This window comes from Kogia breviceps, chromosome 9, assembly GCF_026419965.1.
Source record: "Kogia breviceps isolate mKogBre1 chromosome 9, mKogBre1 haplotype 1, whole genome shotgun sequence".
Taxonomy (NCBI): Eukaryota; Metazoa; Chordata; class Mammalia; order Artiodactyla; family Physeteridae; genus Kogia; species Kogia breviceps.
In genome coordinates, this window is record NC_081318.1 from 60727402 (window position 1) to 60743611 (window position 16210).

Here is a 16210-nt window from a genome sequence, read left to right on the forward strand (position 1 = left end):
CTTGCCAACTGTGTTTCTCATTGGCATCTTAAAAAATTGTGGCCCAGCTTTGTTAATAAGAACCAATCAGGGGCTTCCCTGGTGGCGCAATGGTTGAGAGTCCGCCTGCCGATGCAGGGGACACGGGTTCGTGCCCGGGTCTGGGAGGATCCCACATGCCGCGGAGCGGCTGGGCCCGTGAGCCATGGCCACTGAGTCTGTGCGTCTGGAGCCTGTGCTCCGCAACGGGAGAGGCCACAACAGTGAGAGGCCCGCATACCACAAAAAAAAAAAAAAAAAAAAAAAAAGAACCAATCAGTCTCAAGTTTTGAATGTCAGGTATATAAGGAATTTTATTCTACTTTGATGCTAGCCTGTGGGGCAGGTAGCACAAATTCAATGATTCACATTAATTATAAATACAAATGGTAATTAAGTGGTGCACAAAGTGAATTTAATTAACAGTCACAAGCATGTGTTAAAGTATCAATTCAAAACTCTATTCTTTTGGTGAGGAAATTGTTGTGAAGCCTATGTAAAAATGATTTTGGTATGTTTTACTTAGATTTTAAAAGTATGTCTGCCTTAAAATTATAGTAATTCTAAGGTGTCTAGAATATTGTCAGAAACAGAAAAAAGAAAAATGGATGATGAATGTAGGGTTTCTTTAAATTAAAGAACCTTAGTGTGCTCTCTAGTGAACACTTAATAGAGAAGAAGGAGAAACCTAAGGAAATGGTTAATTGGCACAGGAGAGACTGAGGCTCAAATAAGATTAATTAACAAGAACTAAAAGGGATGAAACTTTGTTACCCAGGTAATCATTATGACCTTATTGGAAACAAAGTTCTCAGGACTGAGAAGAGATACCCTCAAAGCTAACTAGTTTTCTTATTTGAACCCTGCTGAATCCACAAAAACAAACAAAAACCCGGAAGGGTATTTTAGAAGTTGAGATGGCAAAGAACAAATAATATTCGAATCTGAATAAAAGTTTGCTTTTTTTGATGCTGATTCATAAAAATTAATTTAAATTTAGCATTGAAGACACCTAATATCTCTCACTCATTTAAACAAAAAGAATTGAGCGCTTTGATTTTTGGTTTGAGAAGTTAAAGCAACATGAGAGCACTCTCTAGATTTGCAGGCTTGGGGTTAGATTAGGCCAATGGTAGCGTTTCAGTGTCTGGGAAGCTTTGGAGGTAAGTTAAATTTCATACTCATATTTGAAATTTATAAGTGATGGGAATAGTTTTAGTTTAATGCTATTTGTACACAGTTAATTCTGTTTGTTATATGTTATATATGCATAAGTGTATATGTATGTACATATTTTTTTTTAGTTAATGGAAAAAAATTCAAACGTATACAAATATAGAGAGAATATAAGGAACCACCATGTACCTATCACTTGGCTTCCAACATTTTAACATCAGTTTAAGGCCAGTCTTGTTTCATCTGTACTCCCACCTACTTTTCCTCTCACCCCTAGGTTATTTTAAAGCAAATCACAAGCATATAATTTTATTCACAAATATTTCAATATTTAAGAGACTTTAAAATAATGACCATAATACCTCCAAAATTAGGAATAATTCCTAATTCATGTATCATCAAACATCTAATCAGTTTTTAAAATTTCCTAGTTGTCTATTTGTTAATAGCACTTTCGTTTGAATAAGAATCCAAATAAACTGATGCATTGTGATTAGTTGATATGTCCATTAAATCTCTTTTAGATATTTTTTCTTTATTTTTTTAGCTTCTTAGAGTTATAGTACAATTATCAAAAGTAAGCAATTAACATTGGTGCAATATTAGTTACTAAGTGTATTCAGTTTCACCAATTTTTACACTAATATTCTTTATCTGTTCTAGGGCCTAATCTAGTATTACACATTGGATTTGGTTGTTATGCTGCCTTAGTTTCCTCTAATGTGTGATAGTCTTTCCTTGTCTTTTGTGACATGAAAGCTTTTGAAGATTCCTGGTCTGTAATTTTCTAGAGTGTCTTTTTAAAATAATTGATGGCTGTGTTGGGCCTTTGTTGCTGTGCGCAGGCTTTCTCTAGTTCATGCGAGTGAGGGCTACTTCATTGTGGTGCACTGGCTTCTCATTGCGGTGGCTTCTCTTTATTGTGGAGCATGGGCTCTAGGCACGTGGGCTTCAGTAGTTGTGGCTCGTGGCTTTGGAGTGCAGGCTCAGTAGTTGTGGCATATGGGTTTAGTTGCTCTGTGGCATGTAGGATGTTCCTGGATCAGAGGTCAAAGTGGTGTCCCCTGCATTGGCAGGAGGATTCTTAACCACTGCGCCACCAGGGAAGTCCCTCTAGAATGTCTCTTGAGGTTTGTCTGATATTTTCTTATGATTAGATTGAGGTTGTATATTACTGAGACGAATATTACAGAGCTTATATACTCATCTCAGTGTTATTATCTAAGGGTCATGATATTAATATCATGCATTATTTTTTATTTTTCTTTATTGAAGTAACATTGGATTATAACTTCATATGTGTTTTAAATATTTGTACATTATATTTCTACTTCTCTATACACTACATTGTGCTCACCACCAAAAATTTAGTTTCCACCTGTAACCATACAGTTGATCCTCTTTACCCATTTCACCCTGCGCTGCCAACCCTTTCCCTTCTGGTAACCACTAATATGTTCTCTGACCTATGTGTTTCTGTTTTTTGTTTGGTTTGGCTTGTTCTTTTATTTTGTTTTCTTATATTTCATATATGAGTGAAGTCATATATTTGTCTTTCTCTCTCTGACTTATTTCACTTAGCATAATACCCTCAAGGTCCATCCATGTTGTCACAAGGCAAGATTTCATCTCTTTTATGTCTGAATGGTTATACACACACACACACACACACACACACACACACACCATTTCTTCTTTATCCATTCATCTGTTAATGTACACTTAGGTTATTTCCATATTTGGCTATTGTAAATAATGCTGCCATTAATATCAGGGGTGCTTATTTCCTTTTGAATTAGTGTTTTCATATTCTTTGGATAAATACCCAGAAGTGGGATAGCTGGATCATATGGTAGTTCTGTTTTTTGAGGAATCTCCATACTGTTTTCCCTAGGGACTGCACCAATTTACATTCCTGCCAGTACAGTATGAGGGTTCCCTTTTCTCCAGATCCTTGCCAACACTTGTTTTTGACAATAGCCATTCTAACAGGCAAGAGGTAATATTTCATTGTGGGTTTGAGTTGCGTATCTCTAATTATTAGTGATGCTGAACATCTTTTCATGCGTCTGTTGGCCATCTTTGGAAAATGTCTATTCAGTTCCTCCCATTTTTAAATCAGGTTGTTTGTTAAGTTGTATACCTTCTTTATGTATTTTGAATATTAACTCCTTATCAAATATGTGATTTGAAAATATCTTCTTCCATTTGATAGTCTTTTCATTTTGTTGATGGTTTCCTTTGCTGTGCAGAAGCTTTTTAGTTTGACGTCCCATTTGTTTATTTTTGCTTTTGTTTCCCTTGCCTGAGGAGACATATCCAGAAAGATATTACTAAGACTGATGTCAAAGAGTGTACTGCCTATAGTTTTTGTTTATGAGTTTTATGGTTTCAGGTCTGATATTCAAGTCTTTAATCCATCTTGAGTTAATTTTGTGTATGGTATAAGATAGGGATTCTTTTGCATGTGACTGTCCAGTTTTCCCAAGAGACTGTCCTTTCCCCATTGTATAGTTTTGGCTCCTTTGTCATAAATTAGTTGACCACATATAAGGGGTTTATTTCTGGGCTCTCAATTCTGTTCCATTGATCTGCGTATCTGGTTTTCTGCTAACATGCTGTTTTGATTACTATAGCTTTGTAATATAGTTTGAGACCAGGGAGTGTGATACCTCCAGCTTTGTTCTTTTTTCTCAGAATTGCTTTGACTATTTGGGGTCTTTTGTGGTTCCATATGTATTTTAGAATTTTTTTGTTTGATTTCTATGAACAATGTCCTTGGGATTTTGATAAATATTGCATTGAACCCATAGATTGCTTTAGGTAATGTGGACATTTTAACAGTGTTAGTTCTTTCAGTCCATGAACATTGACTATCTTTCCATTTATTTGTGTCTTCACCAATTTCTTTCAACAGTGTCTTATAGTTTTCAGTGTATAGGTTTTTCACCTCTTTGGTTAAATTTATTTCCAGGTATTTTATTCTTTTTATTGTGATTGTAAGTGGGATTTTCTTTTGTTTGTGATGAGTTTTAATGATATGGATTAATTTTATGCTTAAATATTTAATAAAGAGCAGAGTATGAAATGATAAATCCATGAATTAACAATGTAAAGAAAAAGCACATGTAACTTTTGTCTATAACATTTTTATGGGATTGTTTTCTTAATTTCTCTCTGCTAACTCACTGTTAGTGTTAGAAACACCACAGATTTTTTTTGTTGATTTTGTATCCTGCAATTTTATTTTGTTTATTATTTATAATAGTTCTTTGGTGGAGTCTTAAAGTTTTTTTAAATGTCATCTGCAAATAGTGACAGTTTTACTTCATTCTTTGCAGTTTGGATGCCTTTTATTTATTTTTCTCTTGCCTAGTTGTTCTTGCTAGGAGTTCCAATACTGTGTTGAATAAGAGTGCTGGGAGGTGGGCATCCTTGTCTTGTTAATGATTTTAGAAGGATCGCTTTCAGTTTTTTATCATTGAGTATGATGTTAGCTGTGGGTTTGTCATATATGGCCTTTGTTATGTTGAGATATATTTCTTCTATACCCATTTTGTTGAGAGACTTTATGATAAATGGGTGTTGAATCTTTTCAGATCATTTTTATGCATCTGTTGAGATGATCATATGGTTTTTATCTTTCATTTTGTTAGTGTGGTGTATCAGGTTGATTGGTTTAATGATGTTGAACCATCCTTCATACCTGGAATAAATCCCACTTGATCATGTTGTATTATCCTTGTAATGTATTGCTGTATTGGGCTTGCTAATAATTTTGTTGAGAATTTTTACATCTCTGTTCATCAGAGATATTGGCCTGTAATTTTCTTTTGTGTTGTCCTTGTCTGGCTTTGGTATTAGAGTAATGTTGGCCTCGTCAAGTGAGTTAGGAAGCATTCCTCCCTCTTCAGTTTTTTGGAAGAGTTTGAAAAGGATAGGTATCAAATTTTCTTTGAATGTTTGGTAGGATTCACCAGTGAAGCTGTCTGGTCCTGGACTTTTGTTTGCTGGGAGATTTTGATTAGTGTTTCAATCTCTTAACTAATGATTGGTCTATTCAGATTTGTATTATTCAGTATTTAGTCTTGGAAGGTTGTATGATTCTAAGAATTTGTCCATTTCTTCTAGGTTGTCCAACTTGTTGGCATATTGCTGTTCATAATATTCTTATAATCCTTTGTATTTCTGTGCTATCCATTATTTCTTATCTTTCATCTCCGATTTATCAGAGCCTTCTCTTTTTTCTTAGTGAGTCTAGCTAAAGGTTCATTGATTTTATCTTTTAAAAGAACCAGCTCTTAGTTTCATCGATCTTTTCTGTTGTCCTTTAAGTTTCTATTTCATTTATTTCTCCCCTGATCTTTTATTTTCTTCTTTCTACTGACTTTGGGATTTGTTTGTTCTTTTCCTCATTCCTTTAGGTGTAAGCTTATTTATTTGAGATTTTTTTCTTGTTACTTGAGGTAGGCCTATATTGTTATAAATGTTCCTCTAAGCACTGCTTTTGCTGTATCCCATAGGTTTTGGTATGTTGTATTTTCATTTTCATTTCTTTTCAGGTATTTTAAAATTTCTTTGAGTTTTTCATTGGTCCAGTAGTTGTTCACTAGCCTGTTGTTCAGCCTCCACATATTTCTGATTTTGCCAGTTTTCTTCTTAGAGTTGATTTCTAATTTCATACAACTGTGATCAGTAAAGATGCTTGATACGATTTCAGTCTTAAATTTATTGATCTTGTTTTGCATCCCAACATATGGTCTGTCCTTAAGAATGTTGCATGTCCACTTGAGAGGAATGTGTATTCTGCTGCATTTGGATGTAATGTTCTATAAAAACATATCAAATCAATCTGGTCTAGTGCTTCACTTAAGGCCACTGTTTCCTTTTTGACTTTCTGTCTGGATGATTTATCTGTTGATGTAAGTGGGCTGTTAAAGTCCCTTACTATTATTGTGTTCCTGTCAATTTCTCCTGTTAGGTCTGTTAATAATTGCTGTATATATTTTGTGCTCCTATGTTCGGTGTATTTACATTAATAACTGTTATGTTTTCTTGATGAAATATCTCCTTTATCATTATTAATGTCTGCCTTTGTCTCGTTACCTTTTTTGGCTTGAAGTCTATTTTGTCTGATGTGATTATAGCTATGCGTGCTTTCTTTTGGCTGCCATTTGCTTGTAGTATCATCTTCTATCCCTTCACTTTTGAGCCCAAGTTTGTCTTTAGAGCTGAGATGAGTCTCTTGGAGATAGCGTATAGTTGGGTCGTGTTTTATAATGCATCTGTGCACTCTGTGTCTGTATTGGTGAATTCATTCCATTTACATTTAGGATGGTTATTAATAAATGAGAACTTAGTATTGCCATTTTATGCTTCATTTTCTGGTTGCTCTCTATCTCCATTGTTTCTTTTTCCTTATGTTTCTGTCTCCCATTTTCCTTTGGTGGTCGTCAATGTTTTCTGTTTCCTCTTTTTCTATATTTTGTGTCTATGTTCTGGATTTGTATTTTGTGGTTAACATAAGTTTTCTATACAATGTCTCATAGGCAAAATAGTCCTTTTTGTGATGACAGCATCTTGTCTTCATTTGCCTATATGGGGTCTGTCCTTTTCCTCTCCCCTGCCTTTGTTTCTGTTGTCTCAAATTATCCTTTTCTATATTGTGAGTTCGTTACCAAATTGAAGTAGCTCTAGTTATTTTTGCTGCTTTTTTTCCTCTTTAGCCTTTATTCTATAATGTGTTAAAAAACCTATTCTGATGTAGAGTTGAAATGTTCAGATTTCTCACTTTATGCAAAGTTTTGTGTACTCTGGCCTTTTGTTTTTGGTAGAAGAGCTCCTTTCAACATTTCTTGTAAGGCAGGTCTAATGTTGATGAGCTCCCTCAGAGATGGGAAAGTCTTTATTTCTCCTTCATATCTGAATAACTTTGCTAGATAGAGTGTCCTTGGCTGACAGTGTTTATCATTGAGAATTTTGAGGTGATCATTTCATACTCACCTGGACTATAGAATTTCTGGTGAAAAATCTGCTCATTTCCTAGTGGTGGTTACTTTGTCAGTTATCATACATTTTTCCCTAGTTGCCTCCAAAATTTTTTGTCATTGACTTTTGACAGTTTAAATATAGAATGTCTTGGAGAAAGTCTTTTTGCATTTAGGTAATTAGGTGTTCTCTTAGCTTCATGGACTTGTATATCCAGTTCCTTCCCCAGGATTGGGAAGTTCTCAGCTATTATTTCTTTAGATAAACTCTCTGTTTCCTTCTCCCTCCCTTCTCCTTCTGGGATACTCATTATCCTAATGTTGCCTTTCCTAAAAGAGTTGGATAGTTCTTAGAGAATTTCCTCTTTTTAAAAAATATTTATTATTAATTTTTATTGAAGAATATTTGATTTACAATGTTGTGTTAGTTTCTGCTGTACAGCAAAGTGAATCAGTTACACGTATAAATACATCCACTCTTTTTTAGATTCTTTTCCCGTAGAGGTTATTACAGAGTATTGAGTAGAGTTCCCTGTGCTGTACAGTAGGTTCTTACTTAGTTATCTGTTTTATATGATAGTGTGTTTATGTCAGTCCCAATCTCCCAATTTATCTGTCCCTTCCCCCTTTCCCCCTTGGTAACCGTAAGTTTGTTTTCTACATCTGTGACTATTTCTGTTCTGTAAATAAGTTCATTTGTACCATTTTTTAAGATTCCACGTATGTGATATCATATGATATTTGTCTTTCTCTGACTTCACTTAGTATGACAATCTCTAGGTCCATCCATGTCACTGCAAATGGCATTCTTTCTTTTTTATTTTTCAATTTTTTGGGGATCTTCATTCTTTTTCTTCTTTTACCTGTATTATTTATAGATTTCTATCTGCAGGCTTACTAATTACTCTGTTCCATGGGGTCTGCTCTGTTTTTAGTGCTTTCTAATGCAGTCTTCATTTTGATTATTGAGTTCCTCATCTCCAGAATTTGTTTGGTTCTTTTACCTTTCAATCTTTTTGGTAAAGTATTCCTCCTTGTCATTAATTTTATTCCTGAGTTCATTTCAGAGTTTTCATGAAGCTTGTTATCTTCTTCATGACAGCTATTTTGACTTTTCTATCAGTTAGATCACAATATTACATGCCTTTAAGTTTGGTTTCTGGAGAATTGTCATTCTCTTTTTGTGATATAGTGCAGGGGTCCCTAGCCCCCAGGCCACAGACTGGTACCAGTCCGTGGCCTGTTAGGAACTGGGCTGCACAGCAGGAGGTGAGTGCTCGGCAGGGGAGCAAAGCTTCATCTGTATTTACAGCTGCTCCCCATTGCTCGCATTACTGCCTGAGCTCTGCCTCCTGTCAGATTAGCAGCAGCATTAGATTCTCATAGGAGCATGAACCTTACTGTGAACTGTGCATGTGAGGGATCTAGGTTGCATGCTCCCTATGAGAATCTAATGCCTGATGATCTGAGCAGAGGCTGTGATGCTAGTGCTGGGGAGTCGCTTCAAATACGGGTTATCATTAGCCGCGAGGTTTGACTGCACAGGGACCATAATAAATCAGTTGCTTGCAGACTCATATCAAAACCCTATCAGTGAGTGGCAAGTGACAATTAAGCTGCATCTTATGGAGTAGACTAGAAATAAGCAACACACTTCAGGTGTCACTGTCTCCCATCACCCCCAGGCAAGACCTCTAGTTGCAGGAAAACAAGCTCAGGGCGCCTACTGATTCTGCATTATGGTGTGTTGTAAAATTATTTCTTTATATATTACAATGTAATAATAGTAGAAATAAAGTGCACAATAAATGTAATGTACTTGAATCATCCTGAAACCATTCCCATTCCCACCCAGCCCTGGTCCATGGAAAAATTGTCTTCCACAAAACTGGTCCCTGATGCCAAAAAGGTTGGGGACTGCTGATACAGTGTTACTGTGGTTCCTCATGGTACCTGATGACTTGTTCCTCTGCTGGTGCATTTGAAATAGCAAACATCTTTCTTCTTTAAAGTTATTGGTTTTAGTTTTGGTTTTTTAATTTAATTCTAAGGATTCAACAGGTTAGAAATTAGAGTCCTTTCTTTTGTTTTCCAGGGGGTGACACTATGACACAAGTTTTTTGTTTTTACCTTAGATGCCTCTGGTTATATTTGAGAGTTGGCACTTTCCACCCTCTACCACCTGTCATAGGTGTTGCCAGTTGACCTTGTTGCTGCTTGTGCCTTGAGGGTTGCTGCTGCAGTATTGCTGGCATTGCCACCAGGGGCACTGGGATGGTAAGCGCTTCTGCTGTGTCCACGATCTCCCAAGCCATAGGCTCTGCTGCTGTGGGGGGAGGGGAATGGGGAGGAACTGGGGCAAGGTTGCCTCTGCTGTGTCTGGGGTTGTCATGTTTGCAGGCACCACTGCTCTGAGCAAGGGGTCAGAGTGGTGGGTGCCTCTATGGCTGGAGGAATGTGGTCATAGGCCCCTTTGCTGCTGCTGCCCAATTACCATGGCCAGGAGTGCCAACATGGCCAGGTGTCTGTGGAGTCATGTGTGCTACCTCCTCTGCTGTTACTGGCCTCCCTGGGGCTGTGGGCTCTGCTGCCACAACCAGGTAGCTGGGATGACAGGCACTGCCTTTGCTCTTTTTCTGGTTCTGTCTTCTCTATGTGTTCCAGTCTACCCACCTTTAGATGTACAGATGTGTGGATCTCTGGCATCCTGATGTGTTGGGCAGAGGTACCTTTGTTGAGGACAGATGTTTTAGTGGTTGCAGATTGAAGAGGAGAGATAAAGGGAGCATCTTACTCCACCATGATGGTTTCAGTATCACTTATTACTGGTAATGTTAATCTTGATCATTTGGTTAATGTGGTGTCTTCTAGGTTTCTCCACTGTAAAGTTATTTTTTTCTTTATTAGCTCTAAGACTGGGATTGTTTGTTTTTGTAGCTTTTCATAGTCTGTATTCTGCTGATTGAATTTCCATAGTGATATTTAACATATTCTGTAAATTGGGTTAAATGTAGAGGATATTCAGTGCAGATAGATTTTCTGTGTTAAGTACTTCCATCAGGAGGCCCATAATACCTGGTTGTTTCTCTTGTTGAGTTATTCCTTTAGTTTTTTTTTTTTTTTTTTTTTTTGCGGTACGCGGGCCTCTCACTGTTGTGGCCTCTCCCGTTGTGGAGCACAGGCTCCAGATGCGCAGGCTCAGTGGCCATGGCTCAGAGGCCCAGCCGCTCCGCGGCATGTGGGATCTTCCTGGACCGGGGCACGAACCTGCATCCCTTGCATCGGCAGGCAGACTCTCAACCACTGCGCCACCAGGGAAGCCCTAAGAGGCCATTTTTAAGTGTGAATAATATTCCATTGTATGTTCATACCACATTTTATTTATCTATTTATCTGTTGTTGGATATGTTTCCACATATTTGCTATTGTGAATAATGAATGCTGTTATGAACGTACAAGTATCTGTTTGAGTTCCTGCTTTCATTTATTTGGGGTATATACCTGTAAGTTGAGTTGCTGGATCATACTGTAATTCTTTAACTTCTTGAGGAACTGCCAAACTGTTTTCCACAGTGGCTATACCATTTTATATTCCCACTAGCAATGTACAAGTTTCCAGTTTCTTCAAATTCTCGCCCATGTGTTATTTTCCTTTTATTTATTGTCTATTATTATAGTCATCCTAGTGGGTATTAAGTGCTATCATTGTGATTTGGATTTTCATTTCTCTAATGACTAACTATGTTGAGTATCTTTTCATGTCCTTCTTGATGGTTTATGTATCTTTGGAGAAATGTCTACTCAAGTCTCTTGCCCATTTTTTGAGTTGTCTTTTTATTGTTGAGTTGTAGGAATTCTTGACATATTCTGGTGATTAAATGCTTATCAGACATATAGTTTGCAAATATTTTTTCCCATTCTGCAGTTTCTTTTCACTCTTAGTGTCTTCTGATGCACAAAAGTTTTTAATTTTGATGAAATCCAATTTATCTAGTTTTTCTTTTGTTGCTTATGCTTTTGGTGTCATATTTTAGACTTGTTGCCAAATCCAAAGTCATGAAAACTTAGCCCTGTTTTCTTCTAGGAGTTTTATGGTTTTAGCTCTTATGTTTGTTTTTCATCCATTTTGTGTTAATTTCTGTATATGGTGGGAGGTAGGGATGCAACTTTACTCTTTTGCATGTGGAAATCCAATTTTCCCAGCAGTATCTGTTGAAGAGATATTCTTTCCCCCTTTGATGGACTTGACACCATTGTCAAAAGTCAGTTGGCGATACATATAAGGGTTTATTTCTGGATGCTTAGTTCTATTCTATTGGTCTATATATATCTACCCTAAAGCCAGTAAGTTTTGAAATTGGGAACTGTGTATGCTCCAACTTTGTTTCTTTTTCAAGATTGTTTTGGCTCTTCAAGGTCTCTCACATTTTCATATGAATTTGAGTATTGGTTTTTCTATTTCTACAAATGAATAAATTTTTTTAACTTGCTTTTTGGATTCTGATTATTTTAGAGATTTATTCATGTTAATACAGACATTTAATTCACTTAATGGATTATAAAGAAGTATCTAAATAAACACTGTTTATTAATAAACAATGTTTTGCTTTTATAAGGAATGCCACAATGAACATTCTTTGAATGCCCCTTGTCCACATGTTGGAAAGTGTCTTTAGGACAGTAGTTCTCAACCTGGGCAGTTTTGCTTGCAAGGAAACATTTGGCAGTCTTTGGAGACATTTTTGATTAGCAGGACTTAAGAGGAGGGGTGCTGCAGCATCTAGTGAGTAGAGACCAGGGACACTATTAAACATCCTACAATGCAAAAATAGATTTTCACCTACACAAAGTATTATACAATTTGTTAATAGTACTGAGGTTGAGAAACTATGCTCTGGGGCATATACTTAGAAGTGGAATTTATAAAGCCTTAGGGTGTGTGCAGTTTTTTGGTATTATATGAAATGGGTTTCTGTAAAATGTGACAAAGATATTATTTCCAATTCAAATAAAGGTTTGGAATATCCGAAATTAAAGTTTCTTTGGTGACGCTGGTATCTAACAGTTATAAGCAATTTAATTATCTTAAACCAGATACAATAGCAGCAGCATCCAGAGTTAACTAATTTGTTTAGAGGGTGCACATAATTTAACTTCATGAACTAAAATACAGTGGTACTTCCTGCCTGATTAAAATATTGATTTTAGAGTGAGAATCTGCTTTTAATTTGTGCTAGATAATGGGAGTTGGAAAATTAAGTTGAAAATGAAGACTGAATGAGAGAAAAATTACAGTGAAAAATGTAGAATGTTTTTCTGGCAAAGTTGGTTGTTAAATATTGAAAGAAAGGTTTGAAAATTTTTTCTAAGTGTGATTTAAATTAGTTTTTAAACTGAAGACAGGGGAATGAACCTAAAGAATTTTGAGACCCACTTTTAAGCTTATAAGACCCCTGGCTCCCCCTTTGATAATCTGATGAAAGTTATGGCCCCAGAACTATGTGCATGTTTGTGTACATACAATTTTGTGTATGATTTTTGGGTGGTTTATGCATGCTCCTGAAGCCCATTCATGGAGCACTCCTACCTGCCTTGAGCCTTATAGGATTTCCAGATTCAGGACTTTGGTAATACAACTCTTAAAATGCTAAAAATAAGATATTTGTATTTGAAATTATCACTGAATAGTAAAGACACAGCTCTATACTGTTCGTGTCTTATTTGCCAAATGCACAAGACTCAGTGGTAGAATTCTTTAAGTTCTTCAACATTAAATGAATGAATACAGATCTCATTTTAATATCTATAACCTACAATTTTTTTCTTTTTACTAGGCATATGCAGCAGTGCTATGGCAACAAGCTAATGAAAACAGACACAATTCAACTGAAAAAGCATGTTTTGGAATCTCCCTACCAGAAGAAAAACTTAATGACTTTAGTGATGAACAAATTGGACAGTTGCAAGAGCTGATGCAAGAAGCCACTAAACCCAATAGGCAGTTTAGTATTACTGAGTCCAGGAAACCAAAATTTTAGTCTATACAATAAAGTTTAACAAAACATTTCAAATTCAGAGCCCCTTATTTTAACTGTCATTGGTTTTTAAAATTTATTTCTTAAGCTTTTAGGCTTTGAGAATGCCTGGTGTTAATGAAATATTCTTTTATCTGGGGATGAATGCTCTTTGTAATATACAGATCAGGATCATAAGTGGATGAAACTATTTTTTTAAAAATTTTGATTTATTTATTTACTTTTGCTGTGTTGGGTCTTCATTTCTGTGCAAGGGCTTTCTCCAGTTGCGGCGAGTGGGGGCCACTCTTCATCGCAGTGCACGGGCCTCTCACTGTCGCGGCCTCTCTTGTTGCGGAGCACAGGCTCCAGACGCACAGGCTCAGTAGTTGTGGCTCACGAGCCCAGTTGCCCCCCAGCACGTGGGATCTTCCTGGACCAGGGCTCGAACCCGTGTCCCCTGCATTGGCAGGCCGATTCTTAACCACTGCACCACCAGGGAAGCCCGAAACTTTACATTATTGAAGTAACAGCATTTGCTGGATAGGATTTGTTTTTGGGGTTGAACAAGAAAGAATGAGTCTAAAATGGACAAGCTTGTGAAATTTTGCCAAAAATTTTTTTATGTATAAATTCGTTTTAATGCTATTCTTGTTCAAGCATTAGCTTCATGGCTTTAGCTTTATATTTATTATGATAATGATTGATGTAGAATTCTGAGGTTATTATTTAATTTCCATTTGCATGGAATATCTTTTTCCATCCCCTCACTTTCAGTCTGTATGTGTCCCTGGATCTGAAGTGGGTCTCTTGTAGACAGCATATATAGGGGTCTTGTTTTCATATCCATTCAGCCAGTCTGTGTCTTTTGGTTGGAGCATTTAATCCATTTACATTTAAGGAAATTATCGATATGCATGTTCTTATTGCCATTTTGTTAATTGTTTTGGATTTGGTTTTGTAGGTCTTTTTTCTTCTTTTTAAAAATTTTCTATTTATTTATTGGCTGTGTTGGGTCTTTGTTGCTGTGTGTGGGCTTTCTCTAGTTGCAGTGACTGGGGGCTACCCTTCGTTGCAGTGCATGGGCTTCTCATTGCAGTGACTTCTCTTGTTGCAGAGCATGGGCTCTAGGCTTCAGTAGTTGTGGGCTCAGTAGTTGTGGGCTCAGTAGTTGTGGTTTGCAGGCTCTGAAGCACAGGCTCAGTAGTTGTGGCGCATGGGCTCAGTTGCTCTGTGGCATGTCCCAGACCAGGGATCAAACCTGTGTCCCCTGCTTTGGCAGGCAGATTCTTAACCACTTTGCCACCAGGGAAGGCCCTTCCCACCCCCCTCCTCTGTTGTGCTCATCTCTTGTGATTTGATGACTATCTTTAGTGTTGTGTTTGGATTGCTTTTTCTTTTTTGTGTGTGCATCGTAGTTTTGGTTTGCAGTTACCATGAGGTTTTTTTTTTTTTTTTTTTTTTTTTTTTACCATGAGGTTTTGATTTAGTAGTCTATATATATATATACAAGATTGTTTTAAAGTTGCTGGTCTCAATTTCAAATGCATTTGCAATATCCTGCATTAGTAACTCTTCATGATTGCTGATTTTTTTTTTTTTTTTTTTTTTTTTTTTTTGTGGTACACGGGCCTCTCACCGTTGTGGCCTCTCCCGTTGCGGAGCACAGGCTCCGGACGCACAGGCTCAGCGGCCACGGCTCACGGGCCCAGCCGCTCCGCGGCATGTGGGATCTTCCCGGATCGGGGCACGAACCCGTGTCCCCTGCATAGGCAGGCAGATTCTCAACCACTGCGCCACCAGGGAAGCCCATGATTGCTGATTTTGATATATTTGTGTGTGGATGGTTTCCTGCCTTTACTGTATGTTTGCCTTTACTGGTGAGCTTTCCCATTCATAATTTTCTTACTGGTGAGCTTTCCCATTCATAATTTTCTTGTTTCTAGTTGCAGCCTTTTCTTTTCCATCTAGAGAAGTTGCTTTAGCATTTGTTGTGAAGCTTGTTTGGTGGTGCTGAATTCTCAGCTTTTGGTTGTCTGTAAAGCTTTTGATTTCTCCATCAGATCTGAATGAGATTTTTGCCAGGTAGAGTATTCTTGATTGTAGGTTTTTTCCTTTCATCACTTTAGTTATATGTGCCACTCCCTCTGGCCTGCAGAGTTTCTGCTGAAAAATCAGCTGATTGTGATTTTGGAGTTTTTGCAAGAGGAGGTGAGCTCAAGTCCAGCAAGGTTATTATTTAAATACATTGTTGTCCTGAAAATTTCATCACTTCTGCTTTAATAATACATGATTATTCTTTTAAATGTCCCTTCTCCCTAAGTCATTTTTTTTTTTTTTTTTTTTGCGGTATGCGGGCCTCTCACTGTTGTGGCCTCTCCCGTTGCGGAGCACAGGCTCCGGACGCGCAGGCCCAGCGGCCATGGCTCACGGGCTTAGTTGCTCCGCGGCATGTGGGATCTTCCCGGACCAGGGCACGAACCCGTGTCTCCTGCATTGGCAGGCGGATTCTCAACCACTGCGCCACCAGGGAAGCCCCTCCCTAAGTCATTTTTATTTACAATGAAAAGTTAAAAAGAAGCTTTAGGATTCAGTATTATACATATTACAATTTGTCTATTGATTTTACAATGTTTAATACATTTCTCTGGTGTTTGTTAATAACAGATGACCCCTTAAATTAATTTGTAGTTATCTTGAGAATCTCATTTATGGCCTAATTCATGGGGAGATAAAAACACTTTCATTATATTTTTCTTACACGTAAGTCGATTTAGACACTGAAAAATTAAGCATTTTAGAATGTGACTGGGATTATGAATTTAAAAAAAACATTGTATACTAAAACAACTTGCATATATAATTATGTATGTGTACTCTGAGATTTTTTTAACACCTTTATTGGAGTATAATTGCTTTACAGTGGTGTGTTAGTTTCTGCTTTATAGCAAAGTGAATCAGTTATACATATATATATGTCCCCATATCTCTTCCCTCTTGCTTCTCCCTCCCTCC

At 37.1% G+C, this 16210-nt stretch overlaps 1 protein-coding gene across 2 annotated transcripts in view; it reads left to right on the plus strand.

Moving 5' to 3' along the window:
* The window catches only part of SDHAF3 (succinate dehydrogenase complex assembly factor 3), a 70553-nt gene extending 57301 nt beyond the window's left edge, over positions 1-13252 (plus strand). The window contains exon 3 of one of the 2 annotated variants that reach the window (XM_059074746.2): positions 13016-13098. In XM_059074746.2, the coding sequence (XP_058930729.1) occupies positions 13016-13047 (32 nt within the window). In that variant the 3' untranslated portion in view covers positions 13048-13098. Of the gene's footprint in view, positions 1-13015 lie in introns of both variants that reach the window. The other variant, XM_059074745.2, reaches the window with a different exon arrangement.
* The last annotated feature ends 2958 nt before the right edge of the window (positions 13253-16210 follow it).